Raw genomic sequence first — 21,508 nt, 5'->3', positions numbered from 1 at the left:
TAAAAATACGTATATTAATTAATTTAATATAATTATACTTATTTTAATTTAACATTATTAATATTATTATTTTGAGACATTACGTTAGGACGCCCCTCCGAAATATAGATATCTCGATACGTGCCTGGTGTTCGATTTGAATAAAATGTAGAAAAGGCGGGGAGGGTGGTAGCGCTTCCTCTTTTTACATTTCGATAGTTTTACCTCACATGTAGTACTTTGTGAGTCAACGGTGCAGATAGGAAATACGTGTACACACACACACATAATTGATGATTCGCAAAGGAACTTCGTTAAATTCCCATGCTTGTTCCGCTCACAAATCATATCCTCTCCAAATTACAATAGCCTACTATCGTTGTTGCTTACATATGTGTGTGTGTGTGTGTGTGGTTCCTAGAACTTCACTATTTCCAAACATAAACTTGATGTGACTCTTACAAAACATTTGTTTTTGGAGTGGAAGGATCATGAAAAGGTCTACTGTTTCTTTGCAAATCTTCAATTAATCTAAAATTTAGTATAAAAACATAATTTTGGCTGACTTGCTAACTTGAGATTTAAAGACAAATTATTAATTTGAATTCTCCATAACAATAACAAAAGTGACATAAAATGTAGAAGGACAAGACTAGTGTTGCCCACGGGACGAGACGGGACAGGCTTTTAAAAATTCGAGACGAGATGAGATTGATCATGTGTCCCGAGACAAACGAATATTTTCGAGACGTGACAGCATTTCACAGCATTTCCACGAGACGAGACAGGCCAAAGTCTCGTCTCGTGGGCAACACTAGACAAGACTCTTGGCTTGGTTGAGAATTACATTAGAGATGTACAGGTTAGGAAAGGGGAGGGAGAATTCAGTCTTCTTCCTTTTCAGCGCGAACCCTGCCTCCTACAATCTACATGTCCATTCAAAATGTCTTCTTAGTTTCAGATATTTTTGCCTCCCCTATAGCGTAATGGTAAAGATGACCCTCGTAATGTCAAAAAAGGTCCCGAGTTTGGTACCTGGTGGACGCCCAATAGTTCAATCCCACTATAAATGTAGATTAGCCTATCTATACATAAAGAAGACTTACAGAAACTCACAACTCAAGATACTCAAACGACCGGCATAGGGCTGACGGCGCTTGGTGCAGTGAGAGAGCTCCCCTTTGCCAAATCAAAATTAGGAAACAAAAACTCACTTTTTCGCCCTTAGATGGCAGCTGCTGATAAGGGATGAGCATTCCACCCCCCCCCCAAAAAAAAAAATCTGCCTACGGGCCTGCTGTCCTGCATCATGACCGTCCGGTCTAAGGCGTCATGCTTTGGGCTCTCCAGCTACGGGACGCGCGCAGGTTCGAGTCTCCTGGAAGAAGCGTAACGACTTTTCTCCTGATATTTCGGCCAGTCAAACTCGCGGCCCGCGGGCCGCATGTAGGCCCCAGCATCCGTTAATGCGGCCCGCCTTGGCCCCACTTAACACTTCATGCTTGAAATTATCTATACATTTGTAGTTATCCCGTTTTCTCTTTTCTCGTGATACAAGACCAGACTCATCCAAACTTCAACACATTGACCAATTTTCCCTACACAGGTATACATTCCATTATAGAGTAGATGTTGTGTCAACTAAGCAAGCTGATGGACATGTTACTTCTGAAGTACGAAAATATCTTGCCACCTGGGGGAGGGCAGCGTGCATACTTTCTGTGAGTTTGTTTCTTCATTTTCAAGGATTTACCTGGAAGAAAAGTCAGTTTCTGTAAAAGTTTCAGAGAACCATATGGCTTCCCAAACTTCGTGGGAGTAAGAAAAGGACTATAGACGAGGAATGTAGATTTTTCAAGTGAAATGCTTACTTTTGTTGTGAAGTGAATAGTGAAAAGCGTAGAAAATTTGTACCCTGATAAAGTTTATTCATCCAGAAGTATTTCTATATCACGAAATAAATTTGCCAACCTCTGTGGCAGAGTGGTTAGCACAGCCCGTTGCGACACCAGAGGTTGCGGGTTCGAATCCTGGCCTGAGCATGGGTGTTCTTTGTATGTGTCTCTTCATCAATTTCATGATACCATTACTCATCCTCATCGTCGCCAGTAGCCAAACGTGGCAGAAAAGCAACGCTAATAAAAAAAATATTTAAAAAAATCAGAAATACAGTTGAGGAGAGGATTGATGACTTAGTCAACGAACAATTGAAAGCAAAAATTGTTCGTGGTGTTGCCTTTTCGCTCACAATATGTGAAATTACGAACGTCTGCGAGCTAGCTCGGTTAGCTCCCTTCATTCGTGGATGCGATTCTCATCTCGATATGACAGTAAAACTACTTGAATGATTCCTCCCCGTGACACAAGAGCTGATATTTTGAAGGAAGTGGAGGCCATTTTGCAAAGTTACAGTCTTCCGTTATATTAAAACTTTTTTAATAAAGTTATAATTTGTCCTTCTCAACTTCTCAGGAATACCAGGTATGGCAGGAATATTTGTCCACAGTAAAAATACTACGTGATGAATTTGGAAACAGGTTTCAAGACTTCAGAGGGTGCGAAGGGCAATATACTTGTTCTGCTCTGCTCCCTTTTCTTTTGATGATGTGTGTGCAAGTCCTGCGTTCGAATGGAACTTATTGAATTGCAGTGCAACTCGTATTGAAAAATAAATGTCGCGAGGTGGGTTATCCTTGATTTTTCTCATATCTCCCATAGCAGTATCCTCGAATAAGCTATTTTGCTGTAGAAATTTTATTAATTTTGCTTTCACTTGCCTTGGTGAAAAGTTGTTTTCCATAATGAAGATTAATGAAACAGCCTTGCCGAATGATCAAGAATGACTGACAAAATATTTGTTGTCTGCATCAAGAGTTTCATGCTCACAAAAAAACTTATTGCAGACTTTTGAGAAGCTTGTTAAAAAAAACTGTCAAATCTGTGCGAAACGAAACTATAATTGCACACAAACAGTTTCTTGCAAAAAATTTTGCACAATTGTAACGAGTTTATACTCGAAAGTAACATGTAAAATACTATAACCATGATAAAATATGGGGGGAGGTCTATATATAATTTACATATCGATGCTGCAATAATAATCACTGGAATCCCGGCATCGTTGGGTCGAACCACTTACTTCTGGACTTCAAGGTGTTGGGGTTCTAGATGTGTGACCCGGAAAGTTTTGACATTATCGTTATGCGGCCCTACTCACGAATTGAGTTTGACATGGCTGGTCTATAGGACCTGTTGAGGAGATTGGGGAAACCTTCAACAACGATTGGGGGGTTCGTCGTGCTGACCACACGTCACCCTGTAACTGATTGGTGTGCGAGTGAGGCCGGCCCTTGTGAGTGAGTAGGCCCTTGCCTTCACGGGCTGTTGCGCCACGGGTTTACTTACGTATATTGGCGTAAGGTGTGGTCTTACAGCGGCTCGACCTCTCCTCGAAATTCTGTCAATTTATTTTGACCAATTCACTGGGGATTCTTTAAGAGTACTTTGTAACACGTATAGTGCTCATCTCGAAGATCATACTATCGTTACTTGGACTGAAATTTCAGTTTGAAACCAATCAATCGAATCCAGGCCTGGGCATGGGGGGGGGGGGGTGTTCTTTCATCAATTTCATATCATCACTCATTCCCTCCCATCATCGCGAATAGTAAGAAGTGGCAGAAAGGCGAAGTAAAATAGACCAAACAGATCAACCTCGGCCCATTATATCTGCTGTGAACTCAACGATGAGAACTGCACAAAGGGACTTGAAGATTATAAGAAAGGAAACTGTGGCCGAGCGCGCTCAGCAGTTGACCGAAGGTCTGACCATGGAAGGTTCCACGTTCCAGCCGTGGCATCAGCCTGGACATAGAGTGTTAGAGTGTAAAACAGAGAGTGAGAGTGAGAGAGAGAGAGAGAGAGAGAGAGAGAGAGAGAGAGAGAGAGAGAGAGAGTGAGTGAGTGAGTGAGTGAGTGCATGCGTGCGTGTCTTCATTCATCCTCCTCGTCGCTAATTGTCAAATGTAGCAGAAGCAGAAAATAAAATACAAATACAGACGTGTCAAACGTGTAATTTTCAACTACGAAAATGTATAATTAGAAACATATGCAGAGGATAAACACTGTATGAAATTAACAATATATTATTCACGCAAGATGGTATATTTCCTCTGCTTTACATACATATAAAATTTAATACACTAAAGCATGCAAGAAATATCCATTTCTCATTCAAGCAGAGGAACTTAGTGCTAGCTGTCAATGACAGAGCTATTGCTTGTTATTTATTCAGTTTATTTTCTCTTTAGGAAAAAAGTTGCTGTACCTTCATAAGCATGGGAGTTCGGAAGGGAGGGCAAGAGGGGCCATGTCCCCCCTACGGGAGAATGAATGTCCACATAATAATTATATATATATCTTTCACAGATAATTTAATTTCCATCACAGTAATTTATGTTACTCATTATAATTGTGTTTAAGGAGCGTGATAATTTCAGACTGAAATAATGTTATTTTGAGCGGGCATCACTATCATGGGGAAAATCTGCCTTCTTTGCCCCCCCCCCCCCCCGCGCCCTGGAAAAGATCCTGCGGACGCCCATGTTCATAAGATAGTTTACTGTGGTGCAAAAAGGATTTTAAACTCGTCGCGATTAGCCAAAAGTGACGGGAAAGCGACGCTAAATAACAAAAATCAACTCAAATCAGTAAAGAAGATTTATGTCGAGTTAACAACTATTGAAAAATACTGTAAAATATATTCACTCATGATAGTAATGGAGAGGTGCGTATTATCAATTGAAAGAAATGGGGATGTGGGGTTTATAAGTTGCCAGGGCACGGATGTTCTTTGCGAGTATCCCTTCATCAATTCCATGTAATCACCATTTTATGTCGTGATTAGCCAAAAGTGACAGAAAGCGACGAAAAATAATCAATCAACGTATCTATACTCTCGGTGGTGTTACATTTCAATTGTTCGGTTTCCAGTAAACATTCCATCTTGACGTCATCCGTAAGACTGCCATTGTGACCGTAATACTTGTAGTTATTTCGGAGCAAGATGACCAGATATGATACGTGACTTATCCTGAGGGGTGCGAAAGCCAAAGCTAAAAACTAAACACAGTCCATAATTACCATAGCATCAGGTCTTACAAGATATATACATACAGGTGAGTCACTTTTCTGTGACATCATCAGTAATAGGTCTTAATATTAACTAACACAAAAATCACGCAGCAAATTAAAGGTATTACGAATAACATTAAAAATATTTCTAGAATTTAAAAGAGCAATAAACATTTGTGCAACGAGAAAGGAAATTAACAACAATAAATATTAGTTCGAGGGAAAGCACGTGTCATAATGATACAAAATGATAACATGTAGAAAGTTTCAAATACGTTTGAGCTGTTTTTAAGATGGGTAATACATAAACTGTAAGTTCAATGTTTACCTATTCGTTACCTTACATCATTGCTACTACTGTAGTTGTACATTTTGTTCCATTGGTTTGTCTTTCGCCTCTTCTGATTATCTTTAGGTCATTCCACATATCCGAGACTTTTTCCTTTAAATTCGAAATAGTCTCGTTCCCGTCCATCTCGAATTATTATCAGCACTGTTCGTAGTAGTTAAAATAATAACTGTTACTATTTTTTGTACTTATTACTATTAGATACAAATTTTGTATCAACACGAAACCCCCTACAAAAGAAAAAAGAAAATGGCGACTAGTATGCCTCTGCCTTGTTATCACTGCCACTGGTATGCTATACATTTACACAGCGTACTTTCAATTAGTTATTCTTACTTGATTCGTCGTTACTTTCAACTGATAATCTCTACCTCCTTCATTACTATCAATTTATAATCTCAACCGCACAAAGAGAAATTCCACATAATTATAGCAGCCACTGTAATCAACAACATTTATTCAATCCAAATCTCATTTGTGAAGGTCCTGACTGTTTGCCGTTGCCACTTCCCTTGCAGTGAATATTTTGCCAGTGGAGAAATCTTGAAAGAAGCTTGTAATATACTGAGAAATTCATTTTCAGGGGTTCTATTCCCCACTTTTTCGCCCTTAGATGGCAGCTGCTGATAAGGGATGAGCCTTCCCCCCGAAATAAAATTCTGGCTACGGCCCTGCTGTTCTGCATCGTGACTGTATGGTCCGATGCATCATGGTTTGAGCTCCGTCTACGGGACGCGCGCAGGTTCGAGTCTCTTAGGGGAAACGTATCAACTCTTCTCCTGAGATTTCGGCCTGTGTATAGGGCCGGTTGCCACCCACCATCGTGAGGAGATTGGGAAGCTATGAATGAGTCACGGAAACGTACAACAAAGATTAGGGGTTCGTCGTGCTGACCGCACATAACTGGTTGGACTGGAAGTGAGGCCTACAGTCGGTAGGTGGGCTCTGGCCCTCAGGGGCTGTAGCACCACGGTTTACTTACGTATATTGGCGTAACCAAGTGTGGGTCCACAGAGGCTCGGCCTCTCCTCGAAATTCTGTCACTTTATTTTGACCAATTCACTGGGATTTTTTTAAGAGTACTTTGTAACACGTATAGTGCTGATCTTGAAGATCATACTATAATTAGTTGGACTGAAATTTCACTTGGCAAGCAATCAATTAACATTGGGAAAAATCACAATAGGAGAGAGCAACTAATGTGATGCAGGAACTGGTCATATGTTTCCACAGGGGATTCCCATCATCACTGAGAGTTTGTCCCCACCCTTGGCCGATTAGCCGGCCCCGTGGCGGAGTATTTATCTCATTTCGCTACGACGCCAGTGGTCCCGGGTTCGAATCCGGTCTGGGCATACGTGTCCTTCGTGAGCGTCTCTTCATCGATTACATCATATCATCATTAGCCAAGAGTGGCAGAAAGGCGAAGTAAAATAAACAAAATCAATCAATCTTGGCCGATTAAAGCTGCTGTGAACTCCAACGATGAGAACTGTGCAAAGGGACTTAATTCAGATCATAACAAAGAAAACTACTTCATCAAAGTGTATGTTCAATATTATACTATTGTTTCCTGACATCTTTGTTACTACTGTACATTTTGTTACATTGTTTTGTCCGTCTTTCTCCTTTTCAGTTTTTCCATATGTTATTACGCATGTCCACGTTTCCCCATTTTAAATTCCAGGTAGTTTCGCTTCTGCCCATCTCTAATAGGGACTCGATTCGTTAATAGTTGAAATAATAATTGTTACTAATTCTTGCCTTATTATTATTATTATTATTACATTGATTTTGTATAAAAAAACACCCCCTTCAAAGAAAAATACTTTCTTTCAACTGATATTCTCTACCGCCTTCTTTACTCTCAATTGATAAAATTCCAACCTCAACAAGAAAATTCAACATAATTATAGTAGCCACTGTAATCAACCACATTTATTCAATCAAAACTTCAGTGATGAAGGTTCTGTCTCTGGAGCCTCCACTCGTCTCGCTCCATGCAAGAGTCAGCCAGCAAGCAGAGAAATGCGAATTGCTTTGCCAGTGGAGAAATTTTAGCCTCCGAAACCAGAATTAAAAGAAACAGGTGGGTGTCCTTTTCCTGGAAACCTCGCTGCGGGAGTCACGCGGAGGGGAGGGGGTGGTGAAGGAAGGAAGGTTCTCTGGCCTCAGGCTTAGGACAGCCGAAAAGAATTCCTAGTCCTCTGATATGTCGCTAGGTGTCTCTGTATCGCATCGGGCCAGGAAACTACTTTCATGCCAACCTCCAGCCATCCGTACCTCTGTGTGCCTCCACAGGGTGCCCAACCCTGAACCCTTGATAACACGGCGACGACGTTACCACTACGCCATCGGGGAGGCTAATTCGAAAACTAAACGATCGGAAAAGCATCACAGACGCATCACCCCAAGGGAGGAGCGCGGTCATAACTTCCTCTTTGGCCCAGTATTCTTAAGAAATGAACGTCAATAGCAGGAAAAGATTGTAAAATGAGGACGGACTATTAAAAAGCGTTTACGTAACCCCCGCCTTCCGAAAATCCTGGGCACACCACTGGTACACCGCGATTGACTGATTGATTTGGTTGATTTTACTTCGCTTTTCTGCCACTTTTGGTTAATCACGAAGATAAGGTTGATGATATGACGAAATTGATGAAGGGACACTTACAAAGAAGTGCCCAAGCTGGGATTCGATCCCGGGACGACTGGCGTCTCCATCACTGAGGTACGCAAAGTTCACCGTAAAATAAAAACGCCAGAATAAGGCAAGAAGCAAGCGCTGTCCAAGTCGATAACGCAGTCCTGTACCTCCGGCAAACAACAAATATCTATATAAATAAATAATCCTGTAGCCCAAATATAAATATTTCTGTGGAACTTAGGGGCACATTCAATGTTACTGCCCCCTTGAAAAAATATTACCCACGTTCGTTTATTTTCTCTGGCGTCGTCACTGGAGTCGAAAGAAATAAACGTTCGCCGACAACCAAGGCCGCCTGCGGGATTTTTCCGAGGGGGGCAGCAGTACTTAAAAGTGGGGAAACGTGGAGTGAATTATTTTCCCCCAGTTTAAAAAGATAATTCTTACGAGGCATCGGCAGCACTAGGATAATTTGCATATGCACCTAATCTGCTGTCTTTCACGGCACTCCCTGTCCATGTTTATACCTACAATTTCAAAATTTGAATTATGTTTGAGTCTTTCCAGATATCTCAGGAAGGACAAGTGCAACGTGGCCTCACTTTGCGGGCGCCCTTTCTGACAATCCCATGGAATACCTGGATTCGAACAGTATATTACCATTGATCGCAAGCTGACAAAATGCCCTCAAATACGTCTTTTTTTCAGTTCGCTTTAAGATAGATTACTCGAAATTGAACGGAAGTCTAAAGTTGGTTCCCTGGTCGATGTGCCTCCGCCAGACTTCGAACCCGGAACCAGCCTTTGATTTCTCAATTTTGCTTACTGTAGTCCTTTCCACCTCTCCGTGTAAATCATGACAATGATAATAAATGGCAAGTGGATGAAGGAAGAACCAATGAAACACCAGGGCCTCCCCGCAGGCGTAGCGGTAACGTCGCTGCACTGTTGTTCATACAGATGAAGTGTGAGAAGTAAACGAAAGCAAAAATTACATTAAGCCTTTGTACATTAGGTATTTTCCCTACATGTAATTATAACACGTATGATGATTAATTTACAACAGTTCGTTCCCCCCAAAAACTTTATTAATAACGAAAGAACATTATTATTTGAACACAAACATGCTATTTTGATGCCACATTTCTGTTCGTAATGTTGCAATGATAACAGAAAAATAAACATAAAACGTTACAAAATAAGACAATTGAATAGGCAGAATCATAACCGTTGCGTCCCTTCACATTAATAACTGTTTGGCAGTGGCAGCGATTAGGGGGGGGGGCAGTTGCCCCACTTTTCGCCACTTTTGCCCCCGCACTATGCTAAACTTTGTCTACAAAGGGAAATATACTGTTTTTGCCCCCGGTTTTGGCACCTTGCCCCCCCCCCCACCGGTTTTGGAACCCAATCGCCGCCACTGCGTTTGACATCTCCTGTACATAGAAGCGACCAAAGTCTTGCAGATGTTTGGGATGATTCCCTCCCACTCTAAAGCGACGGCCCTCTTCAGATCTTCTTTTGACTTGCACTCATGTTTATGGACACGTATTTTCAAAACTGCCCATAAATGCTCAATCGGAGTCAGATCTGAACTTTGAACTACTGTTTTCAACTGCTTTGGTATATTCAAAATCAACCACTCCCTGCTGAGTTGAGCAGTATGTTTGCTGTTGTTATCCTGCTGGAATGTAAACACACATGGCACTTTGTTTCGCCTTATCATTCAGAATATTATTACAGATATGTTTCTCCTTGATTCCACCAATGACTTTAATCGACATACAGGCCCAGATCATAATGGATCCTCCACCATGTTTCAGCGTAGGCGTTGTATTGGCAGCATTGTCCTGCGTATTTGCCTTCCTCCACACTCTGGTCACACCATCTGATCCGTGCAGGTTCATTTTGGTTTAATCGGACAAGATCACGTTGTCCCAAAACTCCTGATCCTTATGTAAATGTTCCTTAGCAAATCCGACTCTGTCGATGTGTTTGCCCTGTACGAACAACATTGTAACTGTAGTGGTTTCGATCCCACTTTAAACTAAGGTCTACTAGTAGTCCCGATTAGCCTTTCTGTGCATAAAATGAATTTCAAAACAAACTCGATGAGACGTCAAAGTCAAGGCTGTAGTAATTTTTAAAATTTCAACAAAACAGACACGACAATTAATGGCAACGGTGACAGAAATTTGTTATTTTTTAAAAAAAAGTTTGTATACGAAATAATGACATGAAATGTTTAATTCGCACAGGTAGCGCAAAATAATATCAAAAAATTAATAAGTGCTGAAATGAATCGTCTTACTGGAAGCCGCGTATTTCGATGAAAACTGCTGCGTATTTCCGTCCTAAAGGCGGAATTTTCTTCCCGTAAATATTTACCCAAGCAGGCGATGGGCCATTTTTTTCTGCGTTCCGCCCGATTATTCAAGGCCGTGTTGTGGTGGAATGCCGTTCGGTATCGTCGAAACTCGCTGCGTTCTGCGACGCACTTTGAACAAAGTGTGCTTCTCGGTTTTACAAGCGTTGGTGCAAAAAGACTGAGGCTGGTTGTAAGAAAAGGAATGTTGTGGCTTGCAGTGCGAAAGATAGCAGGTGCGCCACGCAGGTTACGTAAGAGTCAAGGCTAGGGTGCGTCTGCCAGCCCTAGAAACCCAAACGCAGGAAGTACGTCACTTTACTATCAAGCAGCAACTTGGCACAACTTCTAGGCCGGTCGGCTCCTTACGCGTTGTCAACATACACTCGCTCTCACGAAAGCTACGTGTTGAATTCTGCGGAATAAGCTTACTATTGAATCAACGTGAAACGTTCAAATCAATTCGTACATTACACTTTCTTTCCACGGCACAACGGACAGCGGATTTGTAGAATTCTCAGTTCGAGAAAGACAGAAAATCGGATTTGGTGTTCTGCAGGCAGTAATACAAACAGGTCGAAATAACAGATTTCTGCTCCCGGTGCGAGAATACATTTTGTACAAATAATGCATCTGCTTTAAATGTGAAAGAACATACAACCATGGAGTGTTATTTTGTAACCGATATTAATCAGTACCGATAATATTTTTATACTTCTTGACGTAGCTCAATAGCATTTACCTTCAAAATCAAGTTATGAAAATGACAAACACACATACATATTCACGAGTCGGTCCGCTTTCAACTTTCAAAATGACTCTGCGAATATCATTTCATTTCACCATTCGGTATATTGTACAGGATATACCAAAAGTCCCATTACCCCCTCTTAATTGTAGACAAACCTGCAAAATGTTATTTTAACAGCATGCGTACGATGAGAGGATTGTATACCATTAAATCAGACCAATGTCCACCATTTACTCCAGAGGATCTGTGTGCACACCGCCATTTTCATGGCACAGTATTATTCGCCTCCAGGTGCGATGTGAAATCCTCCGTAACATAAGATGTCAGATCTGGATTTCAGGTGGCCATTTTAAGAGAATACCTCAATGATGTGTTCAGAGACAAATAGATTGGACGAGAATCGCCAAATTTACCAGCACCTCTAAAATGGCCACCCCAAAGTCCAAATCTGACATCTTGTGATAATGCGCTATGGGGACACATCAAACAGAAAGTCGCCCATAATCGTTATCAGACAACTGGGGAACTTCAAGAAGCTGTTCGCAGTGCGTTTGCTCCCCTCACGCCAGCCATGTTACGGAGGATTTCACATCGCACCTGGAGGCGAATAATACTGTTCCATGAAAATGGCGGTGTGGACACAGATCCTCTGGAGTAAATGGTGGCCATTGGTCTGATCTAATGGTATACCATCCTCTCATCATACGCATACTGTTAAAATAACAGTTTGCAGGTTTGTCTACAATTAAGAGGGTGGTAATGGGACTTTTCGAACAAGTTGTAGGCAAAATCTGATCCAAGGAAAATGTAAGCCCTACAATTTCATGTGGCTATTACAGAAATGTCCACCGCAAGCGAACATGTAAATCTTTAGATGTACTTGTTCCCAAATGAAAATAACTGCCGCGATGTTTAGTCTTTCTTTTTTTATATATTATTAAGCGCTCTCTTTGACTCGACCGAAGCTGAAGTATACCATCACACGTCATATTTATAATATTATAATTCCCACTCACCCGCATCTTTACAGCGTTGTTATAATATTAATTTAGCAATAAAACGGGGTGTAGGGCTGACCCTTCCCACGTGATACACCCAAATGTCAACCTCACTTCTACGTAGTACACCCTGGACTGCATTTTGAAGACTAGCGAAGCTCTGGCGTCTGGACCCATACCCAGTATAATCCTCTATGGGACTCGTGTTGTGTGCTGTCCACAAGTGTTTATGATTGTCCCTTCATCTGTTTCATCTTATCATCAGTGGCGGAGATTGGGTTCCAATACCAGGGGGTGCAAGGTACCTAAACTAGGGGGAGGGGCGCAAGGACAGACTTTCCCTTGGTGAATAAGGTTTAGCATAGTGCGGGAGCAAATTTGGCAAAAAGTGGGGGGCGCCACTGCTTATCACCATTCATCCTCATCTTCGCGATTAGCCAAATATGAGAGGTAGTAACTTTGTACTAATAACAACAAGACTAGAGAGATTTTGCGCGTACAACTTACCGACAATACTTATCTTCATAACTTTTGCTATCCGAATTACACAAAGCAACATAACGAAGAAATTCCCGGAAAAGAACAAACGGAAGCACTTCTCAGAAAAATAACAAAACATGGGAAAGCATAAACATCATAAACATCGCGCGGAAGAATACCAAGTATATGTTATGTAACAGATAGCCGTAGGGGAGGAAAGGTAATTCCGCCGGACTATTCACAGCACGCACTTAACCTTCTTGCGACCTGGCGAACGATGGGTTGGCGTAAATTCAAGCTATTAGAGTGGTCATAAAATGTCCCCATAATAATGAACAAACGTGGAACTATAATTGGTGTTAGTCATCCACCATCATGTTAGAGTTAGTGCTGATGCGGTCATCCATGCCAAGTGAACTAAATATTAAATAAAGGCGAATGGTACTTTTTTTACTTTCTCAGAAGGGCTCGTTATCTGTCAGATGCCCTAAGGGCAATTCCAAGTACTCTGTGACCCTTTAAGAATGAAACACGGGTGCTTGCTTACGGCTTGATTCCTACATTTTCCAGGCTTATAACTTTTGCCTGGATATTCAGGCCTTTGCCAATGACGTAGTGGTAACGTTGTAATCGAGGCCTCATACTCTGTCCCGGGTATCTCTGTAGCGAGCGAACGAAAACAAGTCTCTGCGCAAGTAGTGACGCGAGACGGCTCCACCAATGAACACCTGAGAGGGAACGGGATTGCGTGGAGGGGGAAGCGACTGCAGTTAACAGCCTTTGCAGGAGCGTGTACTGCTTCGCTCTGCCCACTCGATTTTCTCCCCTTCTCTGCCTCTATGCACGGCCTTGCTACGCAGATTTCGGGGATAGTGTTTAAAAAAAAGTGTAAAAATTAACTTCAACACTTTATCGTAGATGAAGGTAGCAAAAGTGTATACGAACTAGAAAAGCTTCAAGTAATAATCACCGAGAATTGTTGAGACAGTGGTGACGATTAGTGGGTGGGGGCAGTCGCACCCCCTCCCCCGCACTATGTTAAACCTTATGTACCAAGGGAAAGTAAACTGCCCTTGCCCCCCTCTGAAGTTTTGGAACCCAATCGCCGCCACTGTTTGCAGGAAATATCTAGCCGGATCCAGCCATATACAGGGTGTACCAAAAGTCCCATTACGCCCCCCCCCCCCTTTGAATTGTAGACAAACCTGCAAAATGTTATTTTAACAGCATGCGTATGATGAGAGGATGGTATACCATTAAATCAGACCAATGACCACCATTTACTCCAGAGGATCTGTGTGCACACCGTCATTTTCATGGCACAGTATTATTCGCCTCCAGGTGCGATGTGAAATCCTCCGTACCATGGCTGGCGTGAGGGAAGCAAACGCACTGCGAACAGCTTCTTGAAGTTCCCCAGTTGTCTGATAACGATTATGGGCTACTTTCTGTTTGATGTGTCCCCATAGCGCAATATCACAAGATGTCAGATTTGCACTTTGGGGTGGCCATTTTAGAGATGCTGGTAAATTTGGCGATCCTCGTCCAATCCATTTGTCTCTGAACACATCATTGAGGTATTCTCTTAAAATGGCCACCTGAAATCCAGATCTGACATCTTATGTTACGGAGGATTTCACATAATATAATACTGTGCCATGAAAATGGCGGTGTGCACACAGATCCTCTGGAGTAAATGGTGGTCATTGGTCTGATTTAATGGTATACCATCCTCTCATCATACGCATGCTGTTAAAATAACATTTTGCAGGTTTGTCTACAATTCAAAGGGGGGGGGGGGTAATAGGACTTTTGGTACACCCTATATTGTGGTAACACGCTATCTTCAGTATAACGTATGTCGTTATTTTTAGTATGCTACATTTACCGAAATCCGGTATAGGACTACCAAACTACCCTTTGCGTAAAATTTATCGCAGCGAACATCTGGCACGTAAACACACTGTTTTATTGTTTTCTTTCTGCGAACATCTGGCACGTAAACACACTGTTTTATTGTTTTCTTTCTTCAAGTCCACTATGCTCAGTTTGGGTAATATGGGCTGCATGCAGTAGCGTGCCCAAGAAGGGGTTGATGGGGGTTATAACCCCCCCCCTTGGCCCAGAATTCCTAAAAATAAGAATATCAATGGCATAGAAAGATGGCAAAATGGGGCTGACAACTAAAACTAAAAAAGTACACGTAAACCGCTCCCTTTCGAAATTCCTGGGCACGCCACTGACTGCATGTAAAGTGTTAAACTGGGATCCGAACCACTGTGCCATGTGACTTCACTACAAGCAGAGCAGGGAAACCAATCGGAAATTAGTGGAATTGTGGCTCTTCTTTCCACGTTTCGACGTCAATCTGATAAAAGAGACACGTGAACGGTTTTGATTTGTGTAGTCGCTTAAGCAGTGTTGACTATTGACAACTTCCCGTCTTTGAGCCCAAATGTGTCGATTTGCACACAGCATGAATTGTTGAAAAGCGACTAGGGCTTTTTTTCTCAATATAAATTCGCTATGTTCGTAATAATAAAAATAATACACCATAGGAAACACCCTCCATATTACAACGTGTTAAAACAGTTGACTTTAAAAATAGCTGAAAGCAAAACATCCTGTTTTTTTTAAAGACTCCACCAACTCGTAGCGCAGTGGCGCAACATCCCTTTGAGAGCAGTGCCTTCCAAGCAAGATACGAAGTTGGTGCATCAGATCTTTTCCCCGCTGTCATGTGACTTGCTGGACCGGAGCCAGCAAGCGATCTCGGGTCCGATTTCCGGTGGAAAACCAAAAAATTTCGGCATTGACCCAGCGTCGTGAGGACAATTACGGAGCTACTTGAAAAGAGCAGCCAGAAATCATCGGCGATAGGACCTTTTCATTGATCACGCGTCACCCAATGAAAAAGCCTCTCTTGCAGGCCCTGGCACTTAGAGGGCTGTTGTTTTTTTATAGCACTACAGAAAAACAAAACCTGTAGAATACTAATGCTTTTACTTTGTTCAAAGACAAAATAATTGCTAGCGGCTACGATGAATCTGTAGTACATGGCTACACAAAGCATAAAATATTATATCGCAACAAGATCTCTGTAGCAAAAAGCTGAGAAAAGTTATTTGCCCTTGTCCCTACACAGTGTCAAATGTTGTCGCTGGTTTACGGCAAAACCCTGCATTTGTGTAACAACAGGTAATAATTACGCAATATTAATAACAAAGATGAAAAAATCCCCTGTGAAGGCACATAGTGGTTTGGGTCCCTCTAAACTGTAGGTCCAGTCCCGATTAGCCTTTCTGTGCATAAGGTGGACTTAAAATCAATCATGTAGATATTTCGCTTAAGAATGCCGCTGCATTCTGTCAAGAATTTCTTCTTCAGCGCCTCCTAACCATAGTCGACTGCCAGGAAAGCTGATTAAAGATAAAACGTTCAAGGGCGGCAAAACTTTTTGACCAATTTCCTCTTTGCAACATTTCGAAGTGCAGAAACCACATATTTACTTGGCTTTATCAACAAAGGAAGAGAGAGAATTTTATAACTCCAAGTCGACTCATTAAAAGAATTTTGTGAACAATGTCCACCTGATTAATTCAGATTTGATTTGGCGGATAGCGATTGCTTTCACATGCCCTCTCTTACTGTCATAGGCGTGCGCACGGAGGAAGGGGCCGTTCGCAGATTTTTTTTCCAAGAAGGGACAAGCAAGATATTTTTCAATGGGGCATATTAACCCGATAATAGTGCTGCCCCCCTGAAAAAACAACACTTGAATTTGAAATTATCGAATTCCTACGTCCCCCTTCTCCCCTTACATAAAAATTAATGTAAATTGCTATGACTGAAATCAAATTATACGTGTGAAATATATAATTTTAGGTTGACATTCGTTTTCGATGGGGGAGGTGTGCCATCCTTGCGCCCCTTTTCAGATTTGCCCCTACATATTATTATACTTTTACCTAGAAATTTAGTGTAGAAGAATCTTATCGCTGTAATTAAACGATATTACAGGAGACAATGAAGTATTTTTCAAGCCGATTAAAGTTCAAAGCAACTACGGGGAAGGGAGTGCAGTGGCGCAACCTCAAGGTGCAGAGGAACATTGCATTTTCCCAATCTTGGACGGAAATCAATTCTAGGGGGCTAAACATAGAAGTAAAAGAAAGCAAGACTAGCAGAATCTACGAGTAGCAGGACAAAAGGATACTCAAGATCGAATTAGTATTCACGTCTTTCTTGCATTATTTCTTCCAGACGGCCAGGAGGAGGCACAGAGGGGCAATTGCCCCTTCGACTTCAAGTTTTATACAAATAAAAATTACATTTCGTAAAATTTTCTTCCTTCCTTCCCTCGCAATTTCTGTTTTTCTTACAGTCTTGTCAAGTTCGTAGCCGTAGCTATGGGTCGGCACGAGTTTTCTCTGGGCGCCGAACGATCTGAATGAGAAAAAATGTAGAAGAGAATGCCATGGCATTTCTTGCGCCCTATTAAATCAATACCGTTTTCAATTTGCAAACATTTGGATGGAAAAATTTTCTTGCTCGCTTCGCTCGCAATTTATTTTCTGTAATGCATTCTAAATTACCAGAGAGAAGTAAGTACTTCAGACAATTTATATCATTTTTGCCGTTGGTTTGTTATGGGGCGAATGAATTGATTATGTAATACACACACACACATGTGTATACCCATCAATGTAATAAAACTAAAACAGTGAGATAAAATGAGTTGTTTTCCCGACTGAACTTTCAAGGCTTTTGCCCCCCTGATCAGAAGGTCTGCGTACGCCTATGCTTACTGTTACTACTACAATTGAGATGTAGATTGAGTTTGCGGAATGTCCTGCTGACACTTACACAGGATCCCTGTGGCAGGGGTTTATCCAGAATTTTCAATCTGGGAGATGTAAGAACACTCCCTATTGAGAGACATAAGAACACTCCCTTTGGGGGAGTGCCACTGCCTCCTGGTGTCACCTACGGTATAAACTTTAAATTTATGGCTCCGAGAATCAAGTATACGTATTCTACTTTTAACAATAAATGACCATAACAAAACATTATGCCAGCTCTAAACACTGTACTACTGCTTAAATACAGATTATCTTTGAGCTCTATAATATTTAACAAGTTACTTGCTCATATTTAGGTAGGAAATATGCCTTAGAAAGATATTTAAGAATATCTTTGAAAATTTGGTGCACATCGAGGCACTGCAGTGCATATTAACCCTCCCTCAGGGGTAATTGTAAGTGGAGGGGGCAAAAGCTGCATGGTGCCTCCCTCCTTAATACATCTCTGACTATTGTTGAAGTAAACGTCCCGAAACGACCGAGCGAGCTTTGTCAAACTCGCGTCAATTATAGTCCACTTAGTCTCAAGTTCATAAAATATAATCACTAAGGAAAGGATTTTAAGGTGCAAAATTATGGTCGGGAAAGGGGGGGGGGGAGGTTCTGAAAATGTTTTAAAAAAAGGTGCTGAAAAAATGCCCTCTTTTTCTGCGCCTTCTGTATATAACGTGCGCGGACCGCATAGAGAACAGTTGTTCTGCCGAATAGGTTTTGTTGAAGTTGTTTTTTTTTTCTCGCGGGTTTTGCTACATTATAATTGAAACTATTGAGGCTGCAATGATTATATTATACCCATTTATAGCTCTCGTTCTGCTCTATAAATTAAGACTATAGGATTATTAGTAGCTGCTCAAGAGTGAAAACAATTTATTTTTCTGTCCAAATGTTTTAACAAAACATGAAAGAAAAGAAAGAAAACAGGTGCTCAAGCATCAAAGAGGGGGTAAAAAGGGGATTTCATTTTCCTAAAATACATATCGAAAGCGATCGGTATGAAAACAGCTATATTTTTGGAAAGGTGCTGCACCTTAAAATCCTTTCCCTAATCACATATCCGACTTCACGTATTTACTCAAGGTAATTCAACACAATATTTAGTACATTATGACAAATATCCCGGAGAAAGTCGTGCTTGTAGCCAAAGCTTCTACTTCATTTTCAAAATTGCATTTTTTATGACCTAGTAGAAAGAACTTTACATCGCTGCTGATTTAAGATTAGAATCCCGGATAGGGCATATGTGGTTGTTCCAGTTTATGTAATTATCATTACAATTATAATAATTACTATTATCGTTGTGGTTTACCTGAAGAGATATACAAATCAGCAAAATACACACACGCACAAATAAACATGATTTATGTTCAATAGAATGTAAACATTTGCAAAGTTAGATACACTGCGCCCAGTACATGTGCTCTTTCTTTCCGACTTACCTTTTCGTGTAATAATAATAATAATTACTATTATCGTTGTGGTTTACCTGAAGAGGTATACACATCAGCAAAATACACACACGCATAAATAGACATGATTTATGTTCACTAGAATGTAAACATTTGCAAAGTTAGATACACTGCGCCCAGTACATGTGCTCTTTCTTTCCGACTTACCTTTTCGTGTAGTCCCATCTTTGAATTTTTCTTTCGATCAAAGACACTTCTGAAATATTTATCAACACAAAAGAGTTCACACGACCGACTTAAGGTAAGACTAGAATATGGGTACTTTTCTGTTCAAAAAATGCACTTGACAAAATTTGCACCAGAAACTTCACGCAAACACGTCCGCCTTCCTTCACACTCGTTCACCTTCTGACAAGCGACAGTTCGATTTTCCTGCTGCGATTCCCTGCCAGGAGCCGCCCTAAGACATCCCTAAATTCCTCCTCCCGCCGGCGAAGGCGCTGGCAACCCGCCACTGTGACGTCAGGTGAGCAATACACTTCACACTGCGCAATCTCGCTGCACCTCCGTCAGTGTTGCTAAGTGCATACAGGTGATGACGTGTTGCAATTCAGGGTAGCCAACGATCGGATACCGGAACTCTGCAGAAAGTCCTTTTACAGATCGTGGCGGCCGGCATGTTAATACGCGCTAATCAATTTGCTAAAATTAAAAGAAAGAAAGGGACAAATTCCATAGATGTGAAATGGAATTTCTCACGTTAAGAAGAGCGGCGCTATGTATTTTTCGCACGCTGAACCTGAACGGATACCAATGACTTGATTGATTGATTGATTTAGTGTTTCAAGTCCACTTTATGCACAGTAAGGCTAATCGGGACTGGACCTACAGTTTAAAGTGGGATCCGAACCACTTGTGCCTCCACCGGGTATCGAACCCGGGACCCCTTGATTACAAGGCGACGACGAGGATACCAATGACGTGCGGTGACGTCGACACTTGGGGTAGCAATCAGTGGCGTGCCCAAGGAGGTTGGTGTGGGTCATAATCTCCCCTCTCCCCTTTAGGGTCCAATATTCCTAAAAATAGAACGTCAAAAAAAGAAAAAGAATGCAAAATGAGGAAGGACTACTTAAAACAAAGTACACGTAACTCCCTCCCCCTTTCGAAAATCCAAAACATGTTGATTTGACTATTAAGTCAGATATCCCGGGTTCGAACCCCCACCTGGGCATGGGTGTTATTTGTGTTTGTGCCTTCATCAATTTTATCGTATCATCTTTACGATTAGCAAACACTGGTGGAAAAGCGAAGTAAAATAAACAAAATCAAACAATCAATCAATGATTTGATTTGATTTATGTTACTTAGTTAGAGTCGCTGACACATTTGGTTAATTGCGAAGATGATATGATACAATTAGTGAAGAGGCAAACATAAATAACACTCATGCCGAGGTCGGGGTTCGAACCCGGAACTCCTGGTGTCGAGCGTGCAGTGATAACCACTCCCCCATGGTTGGTTGATTTGGCGTTTTAAGTCCACTTTATGCACATAAAGGCTAATCGGGACTGGACCTAGAGTTTAAAGTGGGATCCGAACCACTGTGTGCCTCCACCGGGTACCGATCCGGAATCACTTGCACTCCCCCACGGAGGTCGGCCGACAACAAAGATGAGTGGAAATATCTAACTATTCCGATACGTGGGTATCGGTAAAGCAAACTGCATTTTTCCTCAGTGGTAAATTTCAATTGGATTTTTGAAACACCATCTTTGTATATGATTAACGTTTTTTCCAAAAAATTGCATTGCTTGATTTCCCTAATTTCTCCATCTCACGATCGTTACTGAAGGATCCGGGCTCGAGCCCTGGCCTGTGCATGAGTGTTTCTTTGTAACCATTCTTCATTCGTTTGATTTAATCAATGTTCGTCGTCATGACACTAGTTAGGTAAAGTGATGGAAAAGCAACGCTAAAAAAGGGGAAAAAATACAAATAATTTCCTCCCAGTGCATTTGCAAGGCACTGTGAAATCAGTCCAGAGTTCTCTGTTTATGATTGTCCCTCCTGACTTCCATAAGCTCATTAGCTACGTATCGCGATTAAATCTGTACAGCTAGAAAAGGTGACGGAAGGTTGCAAGAATTCAATATATTAGAGGGGATAAACAGGTAATAAAACACACTTTCTTGTAGTTTCTTCAACAATATTCATTTGGCTTTTTGAGTTCTAGGATACATTTTTCATTCCAAATTATTTCATTATTCACTGCAGAGTACAACACACAGGAACAAGAATGCGCGCTCGTCACGGGTTCGAATCCCAGCCTGAATTGTTCTTTGTGAGGTCCCTTCATCAATTTGATCATATCATCACTCATCCTCATATTCGCAATAACTAAATGTGGCAGAAAAGTGAAGTAAAATAAACCAAACTAACAACAACAATTATAAAGTGCCAAATTAATGCATCCGTATTTATGACAGTTTAGCTTACCCATTTGTTTATTGGAGGCCAAGAGATTAGTATATTTAA

General features: G+C 41.4%; 1 protein-coding gene across 1 annotated transcript in view; it reads right to left on the bottom strand.

Moving 5' to 3' along the window:
• LOC145986628 (choline/ethanolamine kinase-like) overlaps positions 1-19,396 on the bottom strand; it is a 139,898-nt gene extending 120,502 nt beyond the window's left edge. Inside the window, exon 1 of the mRNA XM_083120868.1 lies at positions 19,178-19,396. Coding sequence (XP_082976994.1) covers positions 19,178-19,195 — 18 coding nt within the window. The 5' untranslated portion in view covers positions 19,196-19,396. The remainder of the gene's footprint in view (positions 1-19,177) is intronic.
• Between the last annotated feature and the right edge of the window lie 2,112 nt (positions 19,397-21,508).

The sequence above is a fragment of the Lepisma saccharinum genome, chromosome 4 (assembly GCF_977018435.1).
Source record: "Lepisma saccharinum chromosome 4, izLepSacc3.1, whole genome shotgun sequence".
Classification (NCBI taxonomy): domain Eukaryota; kingdom Metazoa; phylum Arthropoda; class Insecta; order Zygentoma; family Lepismatidae; genus Lepisma; species Lepisma saccharinum.
Note: the sequence above shows the minus strand (reverse complement) of the source record. Positions and strands in the feature narration are given on the sequence as shown.